Source organism: Aptenodytes patagonicus, chromosome Z, assembly GCF_965638725.1.
Source record: "Aptenodytes patagonicus chromosome Z, bAptPat1.pri.cur, whole genome shotgun sequence".
NCBI lineage: Eukaryota > Metazoa > Chordata > Aves > Sphenisciformes > Spheniscidae > Aptenodytes > Aptenodytes patagonicus.
Window position 1 is genome coordinate 42,294,378 of NC_134982.1, and position 22,859 is coordinate 42,317,236.

The window sequence follows — 22,859 nt, forward strand, 5'->3', positions numbered from 1 at the left end:
TACACAACATTTCACAGTTTTCCCTTAAAAATGCCAACTACCCTAAGCCTGGAAGAGCTAAGAGCCCACCATTCCTCTATATTAAAAGCAATGCATTAAGCTACTATTATATTTGCTTGCATGTTTTTGTGGAATCATCCCTTCAGTGACTACAGATCAGTATAGTGAAGATACTCTGATTTACGGCCCTGCGTGACTATTCAATAGGTGACCTTCCCCCTTTACATGTGGGGAGGCACAGCCAGAGTCCCAGCTAGGACAGAGCAGTGTATGCTGATTTTTAATGGCAGGGAGTTGCAGTGGGGCAATCTAACCAGTGTGCCGATGACATTATTTAACAGAGCAAACAATGATACAACACATTAACCTTTATATCCCATTTGACTCTTCCAGTGAAAAGGAGTTTTGATTTACCAAACCCGGTAGTGTGATCTCCTGTTCTATACACATTACGCTTCACTTTCACTCTGCTCCATCCTGGGCCGTCTTTGTGATCCTGGTAAAAATTACACAGATCTTCCTCAAAATTGCAGCCTGCCACGGCAGGATTGAAAGGAGTTCCTAAAAGACAGATGTGTATGTTCTGTTAGGAAGACCACAGTATAATAAGCATAGGTATTTGAAGCACAAGGATGCTGAAGTATACTCTGTTTCATCTTTCTTTGCATTACAGAAGATCAGCATGTGCAAAGATGTTACACATACATAGTGCAAAGTCACCATGATATCAAACTATCAATTTTCTATTGCAAGTGGGTGTTACTTTCTTACATTTTTGCTGGAACTGGGAGGAAACCTCCTTCACAGCCTCTATAAAATATAAATAAGCTACAGATATTAAAAGAAGATTCCTCCTTTAGGACATAATGCACAAAGACATTCAGACCATGTGTCTTCATCCTCCTCCTTCATTCAAAAGAGATTTGAATAAAATGAGTGTGTGTGCACGTGTGTGTGCATGGGTGTCATATTTTCATTTCAGTTTCCAAGGCGATAACTTTCTAACATCAACATTTAATATTCTTTTAAAGAGAACTTTTTTAAAAACCCTTTTGTAGTCATGTATAATGTGTGTGCATATGCATGCTGTAAGTATGTAAGTCAAATAACTTTTGTTTCATATACCACCTCATGGCTACTGACCTCTGGAGCTATCCCTCACTCATTTTAGCACTGCAGCAAAGAAAGCTGCACCGTTTATAGTGAAGCTGATTAAAAGCTAAGCTAAGCTCCCCAGCCCTGCTGATGGCTCACTCTTGACCCGCGATGTGGAATTCATGGGTCAGGATTTGCTTTAGTCTGAAAAAATCCCCCTGGTGAATGGGTGCTTTTAAGTAAAACATTTCTACTTCTTTAAAAGCTTCTTTAAAAGCCTCATCAGTCACTTGTACCAGATGCTGGGGGAAGGAGGGGCACAACCCAAAGCCATCATGCAATTTTTGGCTATGTCAGGAGTCAGGACCCTGTAAGCATCACCCTATGGCAGCACACACAACCCTTCTGCATGGAGGCTGAGTGGCTTCCTGGCAAGGGCAGGGACAGAGGTGATCAGCTTCAGGAGAAGCAAGATTTTGGTGTTGGAGAGATGCCTGCGGTCTTTTCAGCCTCAAGTAAGCCAGATCTAAGCACTGCCCATGTGTCTTTCTCTGCCTACAGAGAAAAAGGAGGCAGCCCTGGCCTCCCCCCCCTGCTTTCCTAGCTAAAGAAAACGCAGTTGGAACGCTACCAGGTCCATGCAGCATTAAAGATTCATCCTTTGGTGAGCAAGTTTAATACTCTGGTACCTTTTCTCTCTGTTTGGCTAACATTGAGACCTTTGTTAACCAAAACTTCCAGAAAAATAAAGAAAAAACTTAATGCTGTTACATACATTGCTATGGCTGACTACAAGGAGAACGAACATCTCCTGCTTTTTAACATCTCTACTCAAAACAATTTAAGATGTTTTGGAACATATCCTGGAACATAACCTTATCTCCTGGAAATAGGAGATAAGTTTGTTGTAGTTTTGCAGCTTTGTTGTAGATCAACAAAATATAAAGCAAATGATTGGCATTCATTTCTCAACCAGAAAAAAACCCCAAAACTTCAAAATCAGAGTTAGTAGGCAAAGCTCTAGCTGAACCTATCAAATTTACTGGTCAGAGCAGATCTGAACTTAGGCTGTCATAGCGTGACTAAATCAGGGCTGGGGCAGAAAATACTATAAAATTTATCCCATACCTCAACACATATAAGCCATCTGAAAATTAAAATGGAAAACACAGATGAGCACACAGCTCCAATCCATGGCATATGCAAACATAACTCAGGATTTTTGTTGCAAAACAAAGCAAAAACAGAACAGGCATTGAGAAGTTAATGAAACAACTAGATTTACTCAGCCAAGAGTCATGGATTAATAACATATCTGGAATCTACCTCCTATTGATACTTGAGCAGTGCAGGTAAAGCTAGCAGAGACTCCAAGCAGATAAAAAAGGGCAAAAAATCTCTTTTTCCTTGATCACTTCAAAACATTAGCCAAAAATTCAAACTTGTGACCGAAAGAATGGATGGGCTCAGTGGGAAACCACTAATCTACTTTTGACGATTGCTTAGTGCTACAGTAAAACCCAAGCAACCAGTACACAGCTACTTAAGAGGCTGCATTCACAAATGCCAAAGTCCTTCATCCCAAGTGCCTCTACAGCAGAGGTCACGTGGATTCAGCTGACTTCTGCTGCTGCGAAAACCTAATAAAATCCTGACGGACACGCCACTGAGATAAATAATACCTCCCGGAAGAGTGAAGACAGGAATGCAAAGCTCCTGTTTTGGCTCTGAAGAACACCTCAAGGGCACGTGGCATGGAAGAAGATATTCACTACATCAGCAATAATGAAAAGCCCAGGACATTTTCTTCCTCATACCATCACACCTGGGGAAATCCCCCTCTTTTTCTGCAACAGGCCTGCAAATGGTAATTTCTTCAAAAGCTGGGGTGATGCAAATACAGCATGCAGTCCAGCGCTCCAGCTGCAGATCCCTGAGGCAAGGTCTTTGGAGAGGAAGCATTAAGGACTGGTTTCTGGATCAAATGAATGGCATTAGTGTTTATCTTCTGTTTTGTTGCCAGGAGGAACAGGAGCCCAATGGCGCCGGTCAGTTGAGAAGGTAGCACCTGCACATCACTACCAAATATTGCAAGTACTGACAGACGGTTCAGAGGGGCAAAGCAAAGGGGGAAAACAAGGAAGGTAAATAGCAATAAGAACTCATACCTGTCTGATTGCTGCAGTAAACTGGAGAGAAAGAAATATCGTCGAGGGCAACGTGACCTCCCTTGGGGCTATTGAAAGCAACTTCAAATATTACCTGGAAATGATAATTGTTTGTTATTCATCTACCATATACACAACAATAATTTTGGTACACATCTTCATATTATAGAATTCTGATAGGATGTCCCAACAGACTCCAGGGCATCTCAGACAGCACTGCAGGTGTTGGGACGAATTAAATTGTATCACTTACTAGGGATATTCCATTAATTTAATTAATGGAATTAATTTAATTAATTAATTAATTAATTTAATTAATTCCCATTAATTTGTCTAATCAGTTTTTGAACTGATCAGAATAATGGTATCCATAGTATGGTGTGGAAGTGAGTTCTACAGTTATGTGATGTAGGAAGAAATCCTCCCTTTGGTTTATTTTAAAACTGTTACCTGGTAATTAAGAATTTGGAACAGCAACATAAATTATGAGAAAAAGGGAACAATTAATCTTTTCTGTACCATTCATGATTTTTATGAACCTCTACCATACTCTACTTCAGTCATTTTTTTACAGGCTGAAAACTGTTATTTCATTAACATAACTTCTCCATACTTCTGATTATCCCCATCTCCCTCTTGTAGTTCTCGGATATTCTTTTTTAACTGAGAGGGTTGGAGTTGCACACTCTGCTGGGGTTTGACCACAGGGGTTTGACATCCTCTGTTTTGCTATTTATTCCGGTATAGCTAGTTTCCAACATTCCGGATGGTTTTATAAATGCCACTTAGAACTGAGAGGATATTTTCACAAAACTAACCACAGTAATGCCAAGCTCTAAGTGATCATTAATTAATTTCCATCTATAGCACTAGGACTGTTTTTCCCTTTGCACATTTTTATATTGAATAAGTAATTCACCTACCATTCAGTATTATGAGACCTTATCAGATCCAATCTCCTTTCCCATACCATTTCAAGTCTGACAATTCAAATGTGTGACTTGGTCACTGACTTTACAGAGTATAAAAGGACTATGTAACATCTGATGAAAATTAGCTTTACCCCTAATAATTTCTGAAAATCTGCAAGCTTACAGTGAATTAACAAGTAACTTATGTGGAGTTAAAGCAAGTAGAATGAAAGCTGATTTATTTGTAATCCTAGTATTAGAAGTATGATATAGGGAGAGAGTATTTATATAAATATATATAAAGATTACATATATATAAAAAATATATATATTTGTATACATGTAAGTATATATGTGTATATATAATACATATACACTGTTTATTCCAATCTTCTAAGATACTTATATATGTATTAGATATAAGAATATATATTTTACATACATATAAAGATATAATGTATATACCATAGATATATACATTCACACACATTTTTATACATGTGTGTGTATCCATATATTTTTTTATACATATACATATACATATACATATACATATACATATACATATACATATATAAAAAATGTTTATTCCAATCTTCTAAGGTTTGGGGTTTTTTTTCAGTAAACACTAGGCAATAAAAAATTCCATTTCTTTCTGATACTCTTGAAATTAATTATAGTAACCATAGAGAGCTGGCTTTCACATCTAAGGACTACTGTACCATTAGGACCCAAGTTTGGACTCTTATCTCGTGCAAGCACAGAAAGACTGAATTGCAGGATTGTATAAGGTAGACAATAGAGCTCAAATATTTTTTTAAATTTTCCTTCTGCAGTGGGAGGCATGCATTATTTTATGATACTCAGCATCCTCAAAAATGGATCATCGAGTCACAGAAATATGGGACTGAGAGAACATTGACATTATTTAGTAGGAACTGGAAGACCTCACATTAGCAGGAGTCTACAACCTCCCAAGGTATTCTGTTCAAGCACTTCACCACCTGCTTCATCTTTGCTGAAAATCAAGCACCACTATGGAAAGTGATTCCTCCTTGATCCTTATGCAGTGGACAAAGGAAACAACAGATTGCCAGCATCTTTATAACCATCTTTCAGATACTGTACGGCCACTGCCACGTTCCCAACTTGGCCTGAGTTGGTACTGATGTCTGATGCAACCTGGAAGTCGTAGCTGGACTGTACAGGAATGATTGCTTTACCTCCATGGGGTATGGCGCATTGAAGTCAACTTCTGCTAGCGCCCAGTCCGCACTCAGTGCACTGTCTGTTTTCCAGATCTCTTCATAAAAGCCACTCGTGTCTCTCAAGTAAACAGTAAAAACAATGCTACTCTCCTGCTTAAGTTGATAATAAAAAGATAAGCAGCCAGACATCGGGGCCGTGGTCTTTGGTGAGATTAGCTGGGCCACTTCCTGAAAATGTTTGACGTAAACAGAGTCCACATACATGTAGTGACCTAGAAGTATAAAAGAAACTTGGTATAAGGACACTCTTTAAAGGACATCACTTACAAGAAGTATCAGGAGATGGGCATGGACGAGACATGTATCTCTACGACAATGATGGTTGATTCCTAGGAAATTTTAGTAATTCTAAGAGATTTTTTTTCCCTCCTTTCCTCCTATGTACAACCCAAAGTTGTCTGGCTAAGATACCACTGGCAAAAGTCAGTCTCAGCTCTTTCTTAAGTCTTTATTCGAGACCTTTATATTAAAGAAAGTAATAAACTCTCTGAATTTTGGGAGCCATTCATAAATGGAAAAATGTGTTACAACTGAGTAAATTCCCTGCCTCTCAACAGCTCAGCATAGTATTTAGTCTTTTCCCAAGTGCAACTTTTACTGAGGCAACCCAAGTAAATGAACAAGACTATAAGCCATGTGTTTCTTCATGTTTTACTCAGCAGTTCATTTAATATATCAAATTGTACTGGTTTTGGCTGGGATAGAGTTAATTTTCTTCCTAGTAGCTGGTACAGTGCTGTGGTTTGGATTTAGGATGAGAATAATGTGGATAACACACCCATGTTTTAGTTGTTGCTAAGTCGTGCTTACACTAAGTCAAGGACTTTTCAGCTTCCCATGCTCTACCGACTGAGAAGGCTGGAGGTGCACCAGAAGCTGGGAGGGGGCACAGCCAGGACAGCTGACCCCAACTGGCCAAAGGGATATTCCATACCATGTGATGTCATGCTCAGTATATAAACCGGGGGAAAGCTGGCCAGGGGAGGGGTGACCGCTGCTCAGGGACTGGCTGGGCATCGGTCAGCGGGTGGTGAGCAATTGCACTGTGCATCACTTGTTTTGTATATTCTATTATTACTATTATTATTATTATTATTATTATTATTATTATCCTTTCCTTTTCTGTCCTATTAAACTGTCTTTATCTCAACCCACAAACTTTACTTTTTTTTTCTGATTCTCTCCCCCATCCCACTGGAGGGTGGGGGAGTGAGCGAATGGCTGTGTGGTGTTTAGCTGCCTGCTGGGTTAAACCGTAACACTAATGAATTGGCAAATAATCTTTATTCTGCACATTTCACTGCTTGTATAATTCTGCTCAGTCTATCTAGGATTTGGTTTCTAAATGTTTTATCTTCACTGAATAGACTGTTTTTTTCTAAAATCTTTAAAAAAGACTTTTGGGAGACGTTAATAAAGAGAAAAATGCATTACAGATGAGTAGACCCTCTCCCCCTCAACAGCCAGTATGACCTGCAGGATTTTCAAAGGGTACAGCTTCTCAAACTTTGATTTTGGGAGAGCTATCTCAATTTAAACAGGACACATCCATGTGCACGGATGTGCTGTGCATCTGTATTTTTTCCTCTACGCTCCCAGAAATACAGCATCAGACAGTATCAGCTGATGAACAGAAAAATGGTTCTTCACAAGTAGAAAACTTAGAGGAGAATGAAGTGTCAAACTGACAAGGTACTTCAGCATGGACACTGCAAACTGTGCCGTTAGGTTTGTATCTACACCACTACGTTAATTAGCTAATAGTGTTCTCAGACCTGGAGATGTCACTTCTCGCTTCATTCCAGTGGAAGGAGGGGAAAGAGCTTGCTTGGCTGTGGGTCTCTTCCAGCCTCCCCACTGCCAGGGGACTGGTGACACTTCAGCGGTACCTGCCTGAGGTTCTGAGCTTCATTTTTGCTCTGCATTTTTACCACATTTCATAGCTTAATTATGATCTCCCTGGCCGATGTACCTTCATGGCATAATTCTTGCAAAAAGAAGGCTCTTCTGTGACTTTTGGCTTCTTGGGGGACTTCTCAGTCGATGGTCAGCAGTGGGGGTTTGGTGTGAAAAAGCAACACTGTGGCTACAAAAAAACAGATTGCTCCCAGCTGGTGGTGTTTCCTATCACATACAGTACTTTATTTAATAGGTAGAGCCACTGTCTGCTGTTGAAGTTGTGGTGAGTTGAACTTCCATCAAAATTTTACCAGCATTTAGGTGCCGTGGGGTGATGCAGGGCTGGACTGACACTCTGTACTCAACTCACACAATTGTGAAATAAATAAAAAGGCACAGCGGCATGAGTTAAGGAAAGAGGATCAACCCTGCTTTTCATGATGCAATTCCCTGCACCAACACAAGCGTCACGTTGTCTGAGATGCACAGTGTGCTGCAGCAGCCAGATCTCCTGACCATCACTTGCTGCGGTACTTCATGCAACACTACATCAAAGGCTAAGATATCCCCCAACCCTTCTCTATCACTATGTAACACACTCTCCTCTCAACAAGGAGGCCGGGACAAGTATTTCATATAGGGCAAGTGCTGAAAATCCTTTAAGTCTTTACAGCATTCTGCCTCCGACAGACTACATTAACAGCACCACATTTGACTGAAAGAAACAAAACTCCTAAACTGTGCAATTTAACCCGAGATTCTCCAAACATGTTTCAATCCCTTAGCTTTCTTACACAACTTTCCCAATAGCCACTGGAAAGAAAACCCCTGCCAGATGTAGAGAGCAGCGGTACAAGATTTTAAAACTTACGGTGGCCCATACTTTTACAATCCACAGAAAGATGAATTTTCCCCCGCTTCGTCCAAAATTTTATCCTTCTTTTGAGTAATTTTGAAGCCTAGCAAAGGGCATAACAAGCTTATTATAAAGCTTACGGGAAACTTTGTGTGAACTTCTGCGAATTCCCCCCATTTTTTCCTAAACCCTTTTTTCACATAAGTCATTCTTACCCAATGCCAGGAGAAAAGAAAGAACTCCCATAATAATTTGCACTATAAGAGTCATACGTGGATCACAGACTCAAATTTTCCACTATATTTCTGTTTTACATTTGTTGCTTACCCAGTTCACTGTTAAGTGTGTGGTCTTTGGGCAGGATAGACTGAGAATTGCGAATGTTCCCTCCACCAACAAACCAGTTGACATTGGGGTTCCAGCGGTTCACGAAGCCACAAAGATGATTTTCTTCAAAGTCACATTCTGCAATTGCAGACATCGGCAGCTCAGTGCACACATTTTCATTACAGAAACTGGAAGAGAGGCTATTGCTGAGCACTGGCCTCGTTTTACACATGGCAGTGCATATAACACCTATATTTATAAAACTGGACACAGCATTTAACAGCTTGTAAAAAACGGAAGCAAGCTTAGCCACAATTTTTGATCAATTTTTGATAAAATTCTCATTTCCATCCTGTTCGGTCAGATCTATCTCTTCATTATTTGACAATATAGGAATGCTGTAATTTAGAACCAAATAAAATAGATTTAAAATATACCACTTCATAGTATTAAATAGTCAGAGCAGAACTTCCCCTTGTACGTCAGGGATGGCTAGAAGCAAAGCAGGACTAGTATTTCATAGCAGTAATGAGACTGCTTGCTTTCTTTCACAGAGCCAAAGAATTGTGACAGTTCGGTTGGACTCCACCAGAGCTCCCCAGAAATGCAAAGCTCTCCCACTCTCCTACCCCTGAAATTTTTGAACTTCATTAGCGGTTTTTGGCAAATGTCATGAGGAAATAGCAGCAAGTGTAAATATCAACAGAGTTTTGACTCTGCAGCCTGCGAGATGCCACTGTAAGGAAGCATGAGCAGGCAGAGAGCAGAAATAATGTTGCAGCTGTTATGTCTAATATTTGCAGCAGTCTAGTTTTGTGAAAATATAACACTTGTTCCTGCTTGAACAATACATAGCTTTAGAATGAATTGTTGTATGTGAAATGCCTATATATATCACAGAGATGGGTGAATAAAAACACATATTAGTGTGTGCAACCTTAGCTTAAAGAATAACTATATCAAATATGGCAGCCTACTTTTCGATAAGGAAAAAGCCATTGTCTTTTTTCTAAACCCAGACCTTTAATTCAGTTTTAAAACTGCCAACAAGGCATTTTTTTCTATGCAGAGAATACAGGAGCTTAGCAGACAGTACTTACCAATACAATATCCAGGAGTTATTTTAATTTCAAAAACTGCTATACTGGCGGATTTATCTTGTCGCATTTCACCTTCCAGTACAATCTACACAATATAAACCAAACTGTAAATTTTAGGGTTTCAGTATTTCCATTATCACCCTGGACATTTAAACAGGACAAACAGGAGAACAAACTAAATATATGTGGGGGGCTCATCATCCTTACAGTCAGGAGAGGTGCTTTGCTGGAAGAGCTTGGCAGAATGCACTAAGGACAGAGTCAGTGCCCTTCCTCGAGGACAGAAGGCACACTGAAAGACAATGAGACAAGGCCAAAAAATCCCACACTTCATATAAGAGTATGGGACTCCAGATTCCTCAGCTATACAGGACGTTATTGTGAGAGATGCAATGTGATGGGTTTTGGGTAGAAATACTCTCCTCTCGGCTTCTGACTCCGCCCAGAAGGGCACAGAGGACAGGAATGAGTGAGCACAGCTGCAGACCAAAGACCTGGGAGGTCCCGTATCTGCTACAGGACGCCAGCAGCTCTGCAGGGCTGCCACGAGGTGAGGCATCCTCACCGCACGGCTCAGCCGGCCGTGCCTTCCCGCGAGCCGCACCACGCGTTCGCTGGGAAGAGCACAACTGCCTGACTCGAGCCAGCTCTGCTCACTGCTTTTAGGGACAGAGGGGTCGACTGACTCACACGCTGCCAGCCCTAGAGGTGAAAGCCAAGAATAGGGCCCAGAGCAGAAATGTTTGAAAAGCAGTCCGTACACCCCAACACATGCACCAGAAAGCATGTGGCATCTTCTAAAATCAGGCTTACCTTGTACTTCTTTGTGCTGTTCATTAAATCTAAGCTAGCTATGAGCCAGCTATCTGAAGGCTCCTTGGCTGACCACAGCAAACGATCAAAGCTCTCTCCTTCCTGCCTCAGGTACAGGTTGAGCCTGGCGGGATCAGGTGAAGTCTCTGAAGTCGTTGCTATCTGATAAATCAGCCTGACACAGCTCCACTCCTCAGTGTACAGCTCAGGGCTGGACAGCACGGCTTTCTCACCCTCATAAGATGTATCCACAGAAATGTAATGTCCTGGGAACAGACACATATCAGAATAATACATGTCAGAGGCTTTGTTTTTGCATCCCTGGACAAAAGTACTGATTTATAAAGGAATGGTTGTTCTGGGGCTAGGTCAGGGGATTGAGACCGTCACTCATTCATTAAGCAAGTAATTTAACCTTTTGATACTGAAAGTCAGTATCTTTTGATCCCACTGTACCCACACAAACGTCACTTCATGTGTCTCACAGCATTTTTAATCACCATTTTAAAATTATTGGAAATCTTCAAAGAAAGATGTTATATCAGTGTAAAGCAGATTATTAAGTAAGTATTGCCCTGCAGAACTGACAGCTGTAGACAGACGGTTTGATTGACAAGATAATTTACACAGGCAGGAATACACTGCAGGAATATTTAGTTGTTTTACAGATCAAAACTTTTTAACTTCATTTTTATAATTCAGATTTTAAAACAATACATAAGAAACACATTGCAGCCAAAAACTTCTAAAGCATTTTTAGTTTCAAGGAAGAAAACTAGAAAGACACTCTTAAGTAGTAAAAATAACATGTACAAATCTGATGATTCAAAAGAGTGCTAAACATAAAGCTACATTTAAACGTATCAGCAGTCTCAATGGGACTATTTCAGAATTGCTCTCTGGATGGATATTTTAGGAGCAGAGCCTAAAACATAACCTTCTCTATAAAAACAAAAGAAAGGATGCGATGACAAGCTAAAAATGCATGAGGAGGCAAAAAAAGTGCCAAAGAAACAACATGCAGAAAAAGGAGGCAACAGTAAATAAATCACAATGAAACAGAAGCCTGGTCCTGGAGGCTTTACTAGCACATCAAAACCAACATCAGGAGAGTAAAACGGGATACAGGAGTCACAGAAACCTGGAATGCAATGCCAGAAACAAGTGAAACAGAGAGAAAGAAAATAAAAAAAAACCCCAACAAAACAACAAAACAAGCTAGGACATCCATGTCTGAAGCAATATCCCATAGATGATCTGGAAAATGATCCTCCTAACCTAGTGGCAATGTGTATCAGACAAATCCCATTCCTGATATTAATTCTCAGCAGCCAGGCTGCAAGCAAGAGTTGTAAGATCTGTCAGGGACTGTGTCGAATCAGTCCTTCACCCAGCAGCACATCACACCTATCCTCTTTAGACTCCCCAGAGCATATATTTTTTCTTCTTTAATCTCATTTCACTTGACCACAGAGCACGTCTCAGTTTCCACACATACGTAAGCACTTGCTTAACTTGGACACATCAGCAGTTGGACTTAGTTAAATATATTGCTTGCCTCTCAGGCACATCCTCCCCTCCCAAATCCTGCCTGAACCCTCCAATTCTACCAAGCCACCCTGGGGTTGCTTCCTAGGAGCTCCCTTATTGGCCTTTCAAAAGTATTCTTTCCGATGGGAAAAAATCATCCGCATGGACAGTCAACACCCCCCCCAAGGCAAACAGCAAGCACAGATCTGATCTACAACGTTCCCAAAGTCCTCTCTCATACACCCCTGGGGAAGATGCCAAGAGCAGGCAGCAGCTCTGACAACACCTGATTCCTTGGGCAGTGCATGTTACAGCATCCCCCTGCATCTGCTCCCTCTCTCACCTGCAGACACTGTGCACTGCAACCCATTTGTACTGTACATTTTTGTTTAACAGATGTAAGATAAATGATCGCTACTTACTTTGGGGGTAGATGCAGCCCTAAGCAGTATAAAGGGCTGTGTAAATACAGAAAAGCTGCATTTTCTTTCCCTTTTTAGGGAATGGAATTTCTTTTGCCTCTTAACCATAATTTCTCTTTATATCTATTGTGTCTGGTTTTAGTCTCTTGGAGGAATATACAAAATCACTGGTTAAGTACGAGTAACCTGTTACTGCAGCAGCATTTGAAAGACAAATAAACACGGGAATAAATATTTAAAAACAGGCACCTAACGTGCCTGCCAAATACTTAATCTGCCACTACGTAAAATGTGAGTGCATAAAACATCCACTTGCATACAGATAGCCAGTTAGTTCACAACAGTTAGCATGACAGCATTTATTTGCTGACATGTGCTCGTCCAAGGTATGCATGTTTTTTCACATGCGTGGAGGATAGAGGGAAGTCACCAAGGCTCTATGAGAAGTTGAATGCTTCTCACACATTTGTTTTTAATTTATATAAGTGGCAATATCCAGTTCAGATGAAGAATCTGTGTTTTTAGGCTAGTCTGAATTTGGATCATTTTGCTTACAAAGAAACCTACAATTCAGAACCCATGCCTGGCAATTTCAGTTTAGATTTCAGGGCTATTTTTTTCTGCACTTCATGAGAAACCCCATATGAAACAGAGCCTTCTTATAATATTCATCTTTCTTTTTTTCCAGAAATAAATTAGTGTCGACATAGGAAAAAACATTCACATCGAGACCTCAAATTACCAGCTATGAAACTTAAATGGCTGCCTGGCTTTAAGACTTAATTATAAGTAGACTAAGGTTCTTTTACAAAAATAGTGATTTAAAAGAGAAGGAAAACCTCTTAGAGTTTCCAGTCGGGATGATTATGTTACTATAAACTTGACTCTGCATCCTCTGTTTGCTGTACACTTGCTCTCACTTGGTCTGATTCCCCACTGATATGAGAGCAAAGATAATGAACTCTCTTTTTAATCAGGGGGGTTTTTTTGGTTGCTTTTCTTAAAAACATTAATTTGACCTATTCATTAAGTCTCCAGAAACGGAGTACTCTCACCCCCAACCTGCTAATCATTTTAGCATCTTCTGGAAGTTTAAATGAGTGATTGGCTCCACTGAAATCAATGGGAGCACTGATCGAGAGCTTTATGTGTAAGTTTAAATGCTTTGCTAATCAGGATCAGGGAGCCTGGCACTTTGCAGTATGAAGCAACAGAAAATGCTAATGTTAAACTTCTTCCACATGAATGCTGGCATTGACTAAATGGCCTTTATACTACACTGTATTTCAGTAATAGCAACGACATGTGCCATTGCTGCAGAAAGGAAGGTCTCACAATGCAGACCTCAAGGACTGACACAGAGCAATTGTGAGAGCAAATCAATGCGAAGAGAGGGTTCCTTGGAGTAAAGAAGCAGACAACTTTCCACACTTGTTTGTGGGAGTAACAGAAGGATATTTAGCAGTATATGGAGAATTTGATGAATGCACAGTGCTGTAGCCTGAAATCTCTCATTAAAAATGTAACATGCAACTTCATTTTGCAGCATGCCACACGATTTTTTTCCTCAAAATCCTCCTCCTCCAAATGCCCATAGCACTTAATTTATAGCAGTCATTCAGGAGTTATCAAGAGAGGGCTATTCTTCAAAATCATAGGAAAGCAAAAGAGAGGTAGTAACAAAATGCTAGGAAAAGCCTGATGACACAGAAACACAAGCATACAGTTTCTGGCAATTACTTGCTCAGGGGGTAGATGCAGCCCTAAGCAGTATAAGGGGCTGTGAAAATACAGGAAAGCTGCACTGTCTTTCCATTTTTAGGGAATAGCATGGGTTTTTGCCATTATGGTGAAGACACTGTACAAGCGTCTTCACAGGCGACAGAAGCCAGGGACCACGAACTACCTTTGATTGCTAACAGCTAGTAGTTCCCTGGTGAAGGCAAACCTCTACAGCCAGGAGAAGAGATGGGAGAAAGCGGACTCTCAGATGTATTTCCCTCACCACTCACTCACTACTCAGGCTGGCGAGCAACGCACTTTTTACCCACATTCCTATAATGACTTTTTACCTGCTGTGTAACTTCACTGTCTTCTCCTTGACAGTTGAATCAAACTGTACAGGACTAAGCATGTGTTCATTTTACATTCCTCTATGTTCAAGCAAAATATTGAGCCCAGGGGGGATTAGGAGCCAGTGTTTCAAACCCATCCCTCCTCAATGCAGCTATGCATTGCGGTGGTAAGACTCACATAACGAGACCTTTAAAATCCTTCTGTATGCATGTCTCTCATCTTGCTGCTCTAATAAGCAGTTCGTACAGAGTCTCTCTCAATTACAGTTGGTGATACATTAACTCTATGAGTCATTCACCCAAATTTTCCAAATCTATGTTTAATTTTATTTATTTATTTACTTACCAAATAGGCATCAATACATCAGTCAGCAATGATTATATCAATGGCTTAAGGGAAGGGCGATTGAGACCAGCAATACTACTTTTCCCCAAAAGCAGTGCAGAAACTACACTGATTGCTTTCTCTGTAAATATCACAAAGAAGACAAAATGCCAGACACTGGCTAATAAACTAACCCAAATTCCATTGACAAAATGAAAAAACCCAACTGGGATAACTAAAATTACCAGTCAGCTTTTCAATGATGTATTTCCTCTGTAAAAGTTTGGAAGGGTAACCACAGACATGTTAGACCCTTCATGGGGTTTATATCTGACACAGCTGTTCACTTAGTTCAGTAACAGTGCATCTTTACAAGAAAAACTGCATATAAGCAGTGAGCTCCAAGAGAAAGAGTATTAAGGAAATATGAAGCAGAAAAACTTTGGGAATTTACATTTGGTTAGGCACTCATTTATAGAGAAAATTTGCAAGAAATGTCTTAAAGTTGCCAGTCACGTTTGGGTTTTCTCTGTACTTCCCATACAGAAACAGGAAAGAATATTACCAGAGTTTTTTAGGACAAAAATTCATCTACTGATACCTTCTCTGGAATCTCAGCACCAGGATTTTGGGCCATGGCTCTAGGGGTTTTTTTTAAATATTCTACTGCCAAAAAAAAAAAAAGGCAGCAAAGCAGTTCATTTTTTAGGACCTATTAAGCCTTCTTACACCTCCAGGAAAAGTTAAGTTAAAAATATTAACGATACAGCCAGAGAGACATCATTTTGCCAATGAAGTTTGCACATGGAGGCTATCCCTGGGTACAGATGAGGTTTAGATGAAGGTTCAGAGTTTGAGTTAAGAACACAGAAATTCTACCAGCTACTTCATATGAGATTTTGGGTGAACCTAGGAGAACGCTTGTGGCACCGGACAGGAAAGCTTCAGACTCAACACTCTGTTTTTCATTCAATTTCATTTCAGTAGAAAGCAAACTTTTCAACCAAAGTGGACATTTTTTGTTGACAATTTGTCTTGAAAAGCAGAACTGTGTGGATCAATGTTAAATTTGACCTATGTATAAAAAGTTTAGGTTTTCTGAAGAAAATTCTTCCTCTAATTAGGAACAGTCACCATGCATTTTGGTAAGGCTTTTTGGAGGGAAGAGGAAGAGTTGGAGGGCAAGGTGAGGTTTTTTCAAATTTTTTTTGGCAGTGTCTTGGGAAAGAAAAAAAACTGCATGAGCAAGTGACTTTTCAGTTGGAGGGAAAGGTTTTACCGTACAATTCCATGAAGAAAGTAAAAGTAAAAAAAATCCTCAGACCAATCAAACACACAGAAGCCTGCATGTTTCAGCTGGGCCCACAATATTGTGCTGGGATTAGAGAATCAGCTTAAACTGCAACTATAGTAGCAATTTTTAATGAGAAGTCAAACGAATGCAGTTTGTAATACTTTAATAACTTTTGACCTACAAGCAGAGGGCTGTTATCGGAGCCGGAGGTCTTTGCAGCAAGTTTTAGTCCATGCAGCCTTAAAAGCTAGGCAGCATCAGGCTAGAGGGCACCGAGCCCTCACCCCAGGTCCCCGAGCTGGATGCCGTGGTGCAGCTCTGGCAGGGTGCTGGTGCCAGCTCCCAGCTGGCTGCAGGCTTCCCCTTGCTGCCCTTGCCCCTTGCTGCCCTTGCCTGCCTGCCACAGGGCAGGTCCCCTCTGGGTAGCCTGGGCCACAATGTCACCAAACCTGATGCGCATCAAGAGCCACCAAGACCTCTTGTGTGAGCAAGGTCTCTTGGTAGCAGCAGTGCATCCCAGGCAGCTGGGGAAAGCACCACCTCTCACCACCGCTGCTGGACCTGAGGAGGAGGTCTGTCCACCACCCAGGCCCCTCGGGTGTCTGCCCCGTGCCCCCCTCCCCAGCCTGATCTGGCAGACAGGGAAGTGCGGCAACAGCGGTCCACCCTTGCGAGAGTCAGTGTTTAACCACTTCCCCTGACGGACAGATACACGCATGACGCACACGGGGCTGAGCGGCTAAGCCTGGCCCACATTAATGAAGGTAGAGGCTCAGTCCCAAAACATCCAGGGTGGTGCCATGATTAAAGCTCCTTGACCCTGCAGGGCATAACTGGTATTTTCATACCCATCAAGCCGCAGATGACTTTATTTCTGGTAAGCCATTAGTTTCACACCAGAAGAACTGCATGGTACACGCTGGGACCAGTTAGTGTTGTCATCATAGGAAAAAACTTTTTGGTCTTCAAACTTCCTTATCTCCTCTGTGGTTTCTTAAAAGCAGCTCTGTGAAAATAGCTGAGGGATGGAGAAGCAGGAGGTGGTCTGTGTTTGTTGTCTGCAGTGACTGACATGCACTGGTACTGTCAAGGCTTTTCTTCCTCTTGTGTCTACAGGGGCACCTCCAGCCTAAAGCTGTCACCTTTCTGCAGCAAAAGCCCGTGGTCGCTGCCAGCTGCCCGACCCCCCCTCACTGCCCAGGCAGGGAGGGCACCTGAGGACGCCGCTAAATCTGCCCCTGTGCTACTGTGCTTCTCAGCTTCTTCAGGGGGAACAACGGGGTTTCCAGGCAACTTTCACAAAGCTGAGTAGTATTTACTGAAAACAAAAGCATTTTGTAGAAAAGCACAGCCTCGGGCGGTGAACGCGCAGGCAGTTCACCCTGGCAGTCACGCTCCTTCCTCCTGCGGGACGGACAGCCCTGGCAACAGGAGCGCCCCGGCAGCTCCCTCTCCAGCTCACCTTACTTTACAACCCGAGCCTCCCCCCGGGGACTGAGATTTGTCACTTGACCCTTTGTGTGCCGCGGCCACCAGCCCGGGCCAGAGAGCTCATGTTTCCCAACCCCGGGGGATGAATCTTCAAAGGCTCCTTTCCCAGCCGAGGGCTCCGATTAACTACCAGCCCCACCGCCTGCCCCGTCCTTTGCGCCCCCAGAAAGTTCAGAAGTACAGTTGTTAGCAAGCCTGTCAAAAACCATAAAAGTAATACAATTAGCCCTGAAACACTCTGTGACAGCGGCATCTGGTCGCAGCTACTACCACACTGGCAATGCCTTCCAGCCTCCATCCGTCGGCGTGCCTGTGAAAGTCTGGCAAAGGCCCAGCTTGCGCTGCAGTTTTCTGTTTCTGATTTAGAGGAGTTGCGCCACTGCACTGGGGACACTTAAACTTGTAAGAGCTTTTTGGCAACAGCCGGGTCCTCTCCTTGCTCTCCTTCTTGAAGTCCCAGGATCCTTACATCATGCACCAACTGCACCAGATCTCCTGTTTGTTCCAAACACAAGCATGTGGGTTTGTTTTCTTTCACAATGACCTCACAGATTTTTATACGCTTTTCAAGTTTTCTTTCTGCTTGTTCCAGCCAACCCACCAGTCTCAGTGAGCTGTTGTTCAGACCGCTTGTTTCTCCTTTTCACGCTGTTCATTACATAATTTTGACAACTTTTTATCTGCTGACACAAAGGCTGCCAGGTTCTTCTCCAGTATCCCTGGTTTTCCTTGCAACAGCTCTTTCAAAAAGCCATCTCTGATTTCTCTTAGCTGGTATACTTGAGCTGGACGCAGGTAGGGCTTGGAGACACAAGATTCTCTGCTGTGAATTTCTGAATCAGAAATAATTCAGAAAAGCCTCTTCTTTATTCTTTGGCATCCTGAATCAGTTTCCATTGTCTCCAGTGCACAGGGAATATTAAAGATAAAACCCAGACAAAGTAGAAATCATCAGGTATCTATTTGTTCACAGTGCTCATCTCTTTCATTACTAGCTCTATGCCTTTGCTAAATCATGTTTCCACCAGGATCAAGCATACAGGGGAAAGCAGTGTGATAGGTGTTCCAGCACAGCTGCTTGTCCTGGCAGAGTGCATCACAGGGCTGCCTTCCTTCAGCAAAAGAATATGAAATTTTCATTCCTATAGTATTCCCTTGCATTACGTTGTCTATTTACTTTGTTCATTGCTCCTTTCATTTATTTATGCAGATGCATATGGTGTGATGTGGTGGAGTATGCCTGTAACGTATTACGAGCTTCTGCTTTGTATTACGTGCTGAGCATGTCTCAGCCTGCCCAAGGCAAACCTACCCATCTGCAGTCCACACAGCTTTGGCACTTTTTTGAAGAAAAATCCGTCAGATTTGCAACCCAGACCAAACTGTTGGCCTGCAGCCCACAGGGAAACCAACACGAGGAAGTTGGTGAGCCAGACCATGAGACAGGGGACTTCTCATTGTGTTTTAAGACAGGGGGTTTCTGGGGCCACGCCTCTCCTCAGATCAGAGTGACAAGCACAGCCATAGGGAGTAAGAGTTTGAGAGAGAGAAGAAAGAGATACTCCAACCCAACCAACGCTGATTTGGTTGCCGCATGTCAGGATTTCCATTAATCTGGAAGATCATGCTTTTGTGCTTCAAAAGCAAAGACTTCTTGGTTGAGAAACTTCCTTGGTATGCTCCAAAGGGGTTACACTAAAAGCCCGCGGTGCTCACCGCCTAAGCAAAACTCTGAAGCAAACCTGCACTCAGCCAGGGAAGCAGGAAGACTCTGGTCACAGCAAGCAGTGGCCCCGGGAGGGAGAGGAGAAGCGAGCCTTGGAGCCGGGGCGAGCAGGAACAAAAGTCTGCCCAGCATGACTTGGCTTAGGTGCACGAGGGAGCGGGGTCACAGCGTGCAGGAGGGTCCTGGGCCAAGCTGCAACACTGCCCTTGGGGAAAGACAAAACCCTCAACCAGTAGCTTTCTGGACTGCATCTGCAAACCACAGGGCACACTCAGTGAAAGATTATAAAAGCAAAATTTTTCTCCTGCATGGATCTGCTCTTTCTGCGTCTGCCAAATCACTTGGCCTACTGCATTACCCCGAAAACCAGCTCATCTGCCTAAACGCTTGTCTGTCTTTCCCAGCTACATCAGATCAACTAATAAAATGTAACTTTTGCCCACAAGCCTTGTCCCTCCAAGGAAAGTTATAAATGTGCTTGGCCCACATAAATTACATTTACTCTAATACTCACCTGGGCCCTAGGTCCTACATAGACTGAAATATTATTTGGTTTCAAAGTATTTGAAATATTTATTTGGTTTCACTGGCTTCAGAAGTTCAACTCTGTGAGTTCAGTTTCCTGCTTTCTGTAAGCTTGGTGGTTTTATACTCTTTTTTTATACCAGGATCGTTAGGATGACTGGCAGGATCATGGTGGACCAATCAGTGATCTCACATCACAAAATACAAACAGAACTGCTAACAGATGAGGTACATATTTATATCCATGTCCCAAAATAGCTGGCTACAGAAAGTGCTTACAGGTGAGCTAATCAGATCCTGATGGGTGCTAGCAGTAACCTGGTAGAAGGTCACGTGAGCCTAGCCACGCCATCAGTTTCCAAAAGCTGTTGGAGGTTGCTGTCTCATAACTTGTTTATCACCGGCTGCTGCTGTGGCAGCTCCTTAGCTCCTGCTGTGTTTATGCAACTGCTACTCTCAAGTAATCCACTCTAAGCGAGAAAGCAGCCACAGTGACTCATCTTCTGCACCAGCAAGCTTCATCCTGGACCAGGAAGATGCAATGGTGAAGATTCAGCATCTGTGACCACAAAATCTGCAGCCAAGGAACACATCTATTGCCATTCAACATCACAACCACCAGGACCATGGCTCCGCAAAATTGCATCCGGCCGTTAGCCACTTCAAAGATCAACGCTGGTGGCTTCAATTTACCAGGGATGCTTGTAGGCTTGCAGTCCTGTACATCATTCCTGCCTGGCAGGCGGCTGGTAGCAACTGAGGATGTGTGTGAGTGTGTACAGACAGACTGAGCCAAAATCCACAAACTTGGAGAATGTGGTTTTCAGGGGTTTATCAAAATAGCCCCAGGTTAGATAACTGTAATCTCTAAAACATCTCACGCACATTTTAGGGGAATGGAAAGTAGCTGTACATTTAATCCTGAAAGCTACATTTGCCATTTGAGCTTTAAGTATAACCTGTTGTGCTGTCACATTCATTAGGTATCGAATCCCCTATGTCCAGAGATGTTTGCCAAAGGATTTTTCATTCAAGTATAATGCATCCAGCTTCCTGCCTCTTCCTTTCAAGCAGAAAGTACACTTCAAATTATACATATCCATGCTTCATGGTAGAGTACATGCATCGGAAGCTGAGCATAGGGGCTCTGGTCATAACCCTACTCCTGCAGGGTAGCTCCTTTCAACAAACATGAATGATGACTTCTGGCTGAGCACCCTTAAACAGCAACTGTTAAAACTGGCAAAATTAAACAAGAGGTTAATTTCACAGCCCAGGAAGCCTGGAATTCAACCTATCAAGGCTACTCTGATAGGTTGAACCTAACAAGGCTACTTGTTTTTTCTTCTTCAATTATTATTCTCTATCCCTTTTTGTTGAGTGGATATTTTTAAAAATATGAAATGCTACAAATCAAAAGGCAGGAATGAAAGCTTGCTCTGTTTTTTTTCCAGAAACCTGCGTGTACTTATTAACCGCAGAATGACTTTCCCATTTTTACAGGGATTATAGAAAATTGCACATTGATAAATTTACTGCTGGTCTCAAAATTCAGAAGATCCCAAAGTATTTTACAGGATGCTGTGGGCCTCTGTGGGGAGGGGCTGATGCCCTATGGGTCCCTCCCCTCTGCCTCAGTAGTTGCAGTCTCTAGTAGTACCACTGGAAGGAGATTCCATTGTGGAGCTTTGGCTCTGAGCAAGACATTTGGACTACCCAGAATTACGTTTGTAGGTATCACTTGGTATCAAAAGCAAAAGACACCTCCTTGTGCAAACTCCAGTCTAAGGGACCAGGAAGAAATAGATGCCAATGAATGTTACAAATGTTTAGGCATTTAGGAGATGTAGGAACCAGTATTTTGATTTCCACAAGGTATCTAACTGCTGACCGTAATCAACAAGAGTTTTGATACATTTTGGCTTCCCTGGGCTTTGTGTTTTAATAAAAACAGCCAGTCAAATTCTTCTTCGGGACTGAGTCCAAGTCAGTGAACCACCTTATACACCTGAATGCATCTCAGGCCATCGGATGTCACCCAGAATATGCACAGGGCTCTGCCATCTGTCTGGCCCCATCCACTCTTTACATGTCTGTCACGTCGAGGTGGCCTCTCTGCTTCCCCTCGCTAGGCAATGGTCAACAAACGAATTCCTTCAGGCAGCCCCTTCACACGCTCCCCAGCTGCCCAGGGACACTTGTCATCGCAGATGCTCAGACTTTATTCTTAACACAGGCCTCAAATATTTCCATTTTTTTTTTAGATAACTTTGGCAGTGAAAAGCTACTGAAACTTTTGGCAAATTTTAGCACTTACTGCAATGTCATTCCAGTGAATATCCAGTATTATACTCACGCTTTTGCTTGCAAGGGCATTTAGCATACCCCAGCTGAGCTATAAGACATATTTATCAAGACAGAAATAGCACTTGAGATATAAACTGGTCATTGGAAAAAATCTATCAATCTGACCCTGCCAGTTCATGACACTCTTTCCTTCAGGATATCCTCACTGACTCCCATTTCACTGCCAAAGTAAGTAAAAGCTTGTCAAAACTTTCCAAAGTATTAGAGTTTATAGGCCCTCATTACATTTTTTTATTATTATTCTTTTTTTCCCGTAATGGATTATTAAGGCTATTAGGCCTCATTCTACTTACTTTACATCCTAAATATCCTAGGGTGATCACACAGAGTTTAATGAAGTTTAGGTAAATCCACAAAACACCATTTAGATTATCTTACCTTAGTGCACTTGGGCTGCCAAATCTCACTGGGCACCTAACACGACCCACGGGGAGTGGTTCCCTTGCAAATGCACGCCCCCATCTATTGCTCAGAATGTAGTTAAAGGACCCCAAAAGGCCCCAGCAGATCCGACCCCGCATCCTCCCAGCTGGCTTTTAGTACCCAACAGTGGTCACAGATGGACGCTCAGGGAAGAATGATGTGTAAAACAAGCACACTGAGATACTCCCCCCCGTGCCCTCTCAGTCCCTGCTGCCATTTTTCAGCGTGGCGGACTGCCTGAGCT

The 22,859-nt window shown here is 42.3% G+C and overlaps 1 protein-coding gene across 2 annotated transcripts in view; it reads right to left on the minus strand.

Annotated features, from left to right (window-relative positions):
• The window catches only part of MAMDC2 (MAM domain containing 2), a 63,356-nt gene that overhangs the window by 19,453 nt on the left and 21,044 nt on the right, over positions 1-22,859 (minus strand). For both annotated transcript variants that reach the window (XM_076362971.1, XM_076362972.1), the window contains exons 3-8: positions 10,438-10,703; positions 9,625-9,709; positions 8,525-8,662; positions 5,398-5,654; positions 3,264-3,357; positions 415-561 (exon numbers count right to left, since the gene is read on the minus strand). In XM_076362971.1, coding sequence (XP_076219086.1) covers positions 415-561; positions 3,264-3,357; positions 5,398-5,654; positions 8,525-8,662; positions 9,625-9,709; positions 10,438-10,703 — 987 coding nt within the window. The remainder of the gene's footprint in view (positions 1-414; positions 562-3,263; positions 3,358-5,397; positions 5,655-8,524; positions 8,663-9,624; positions 9,710-10,437; positions 10,704-22,859) is intronic.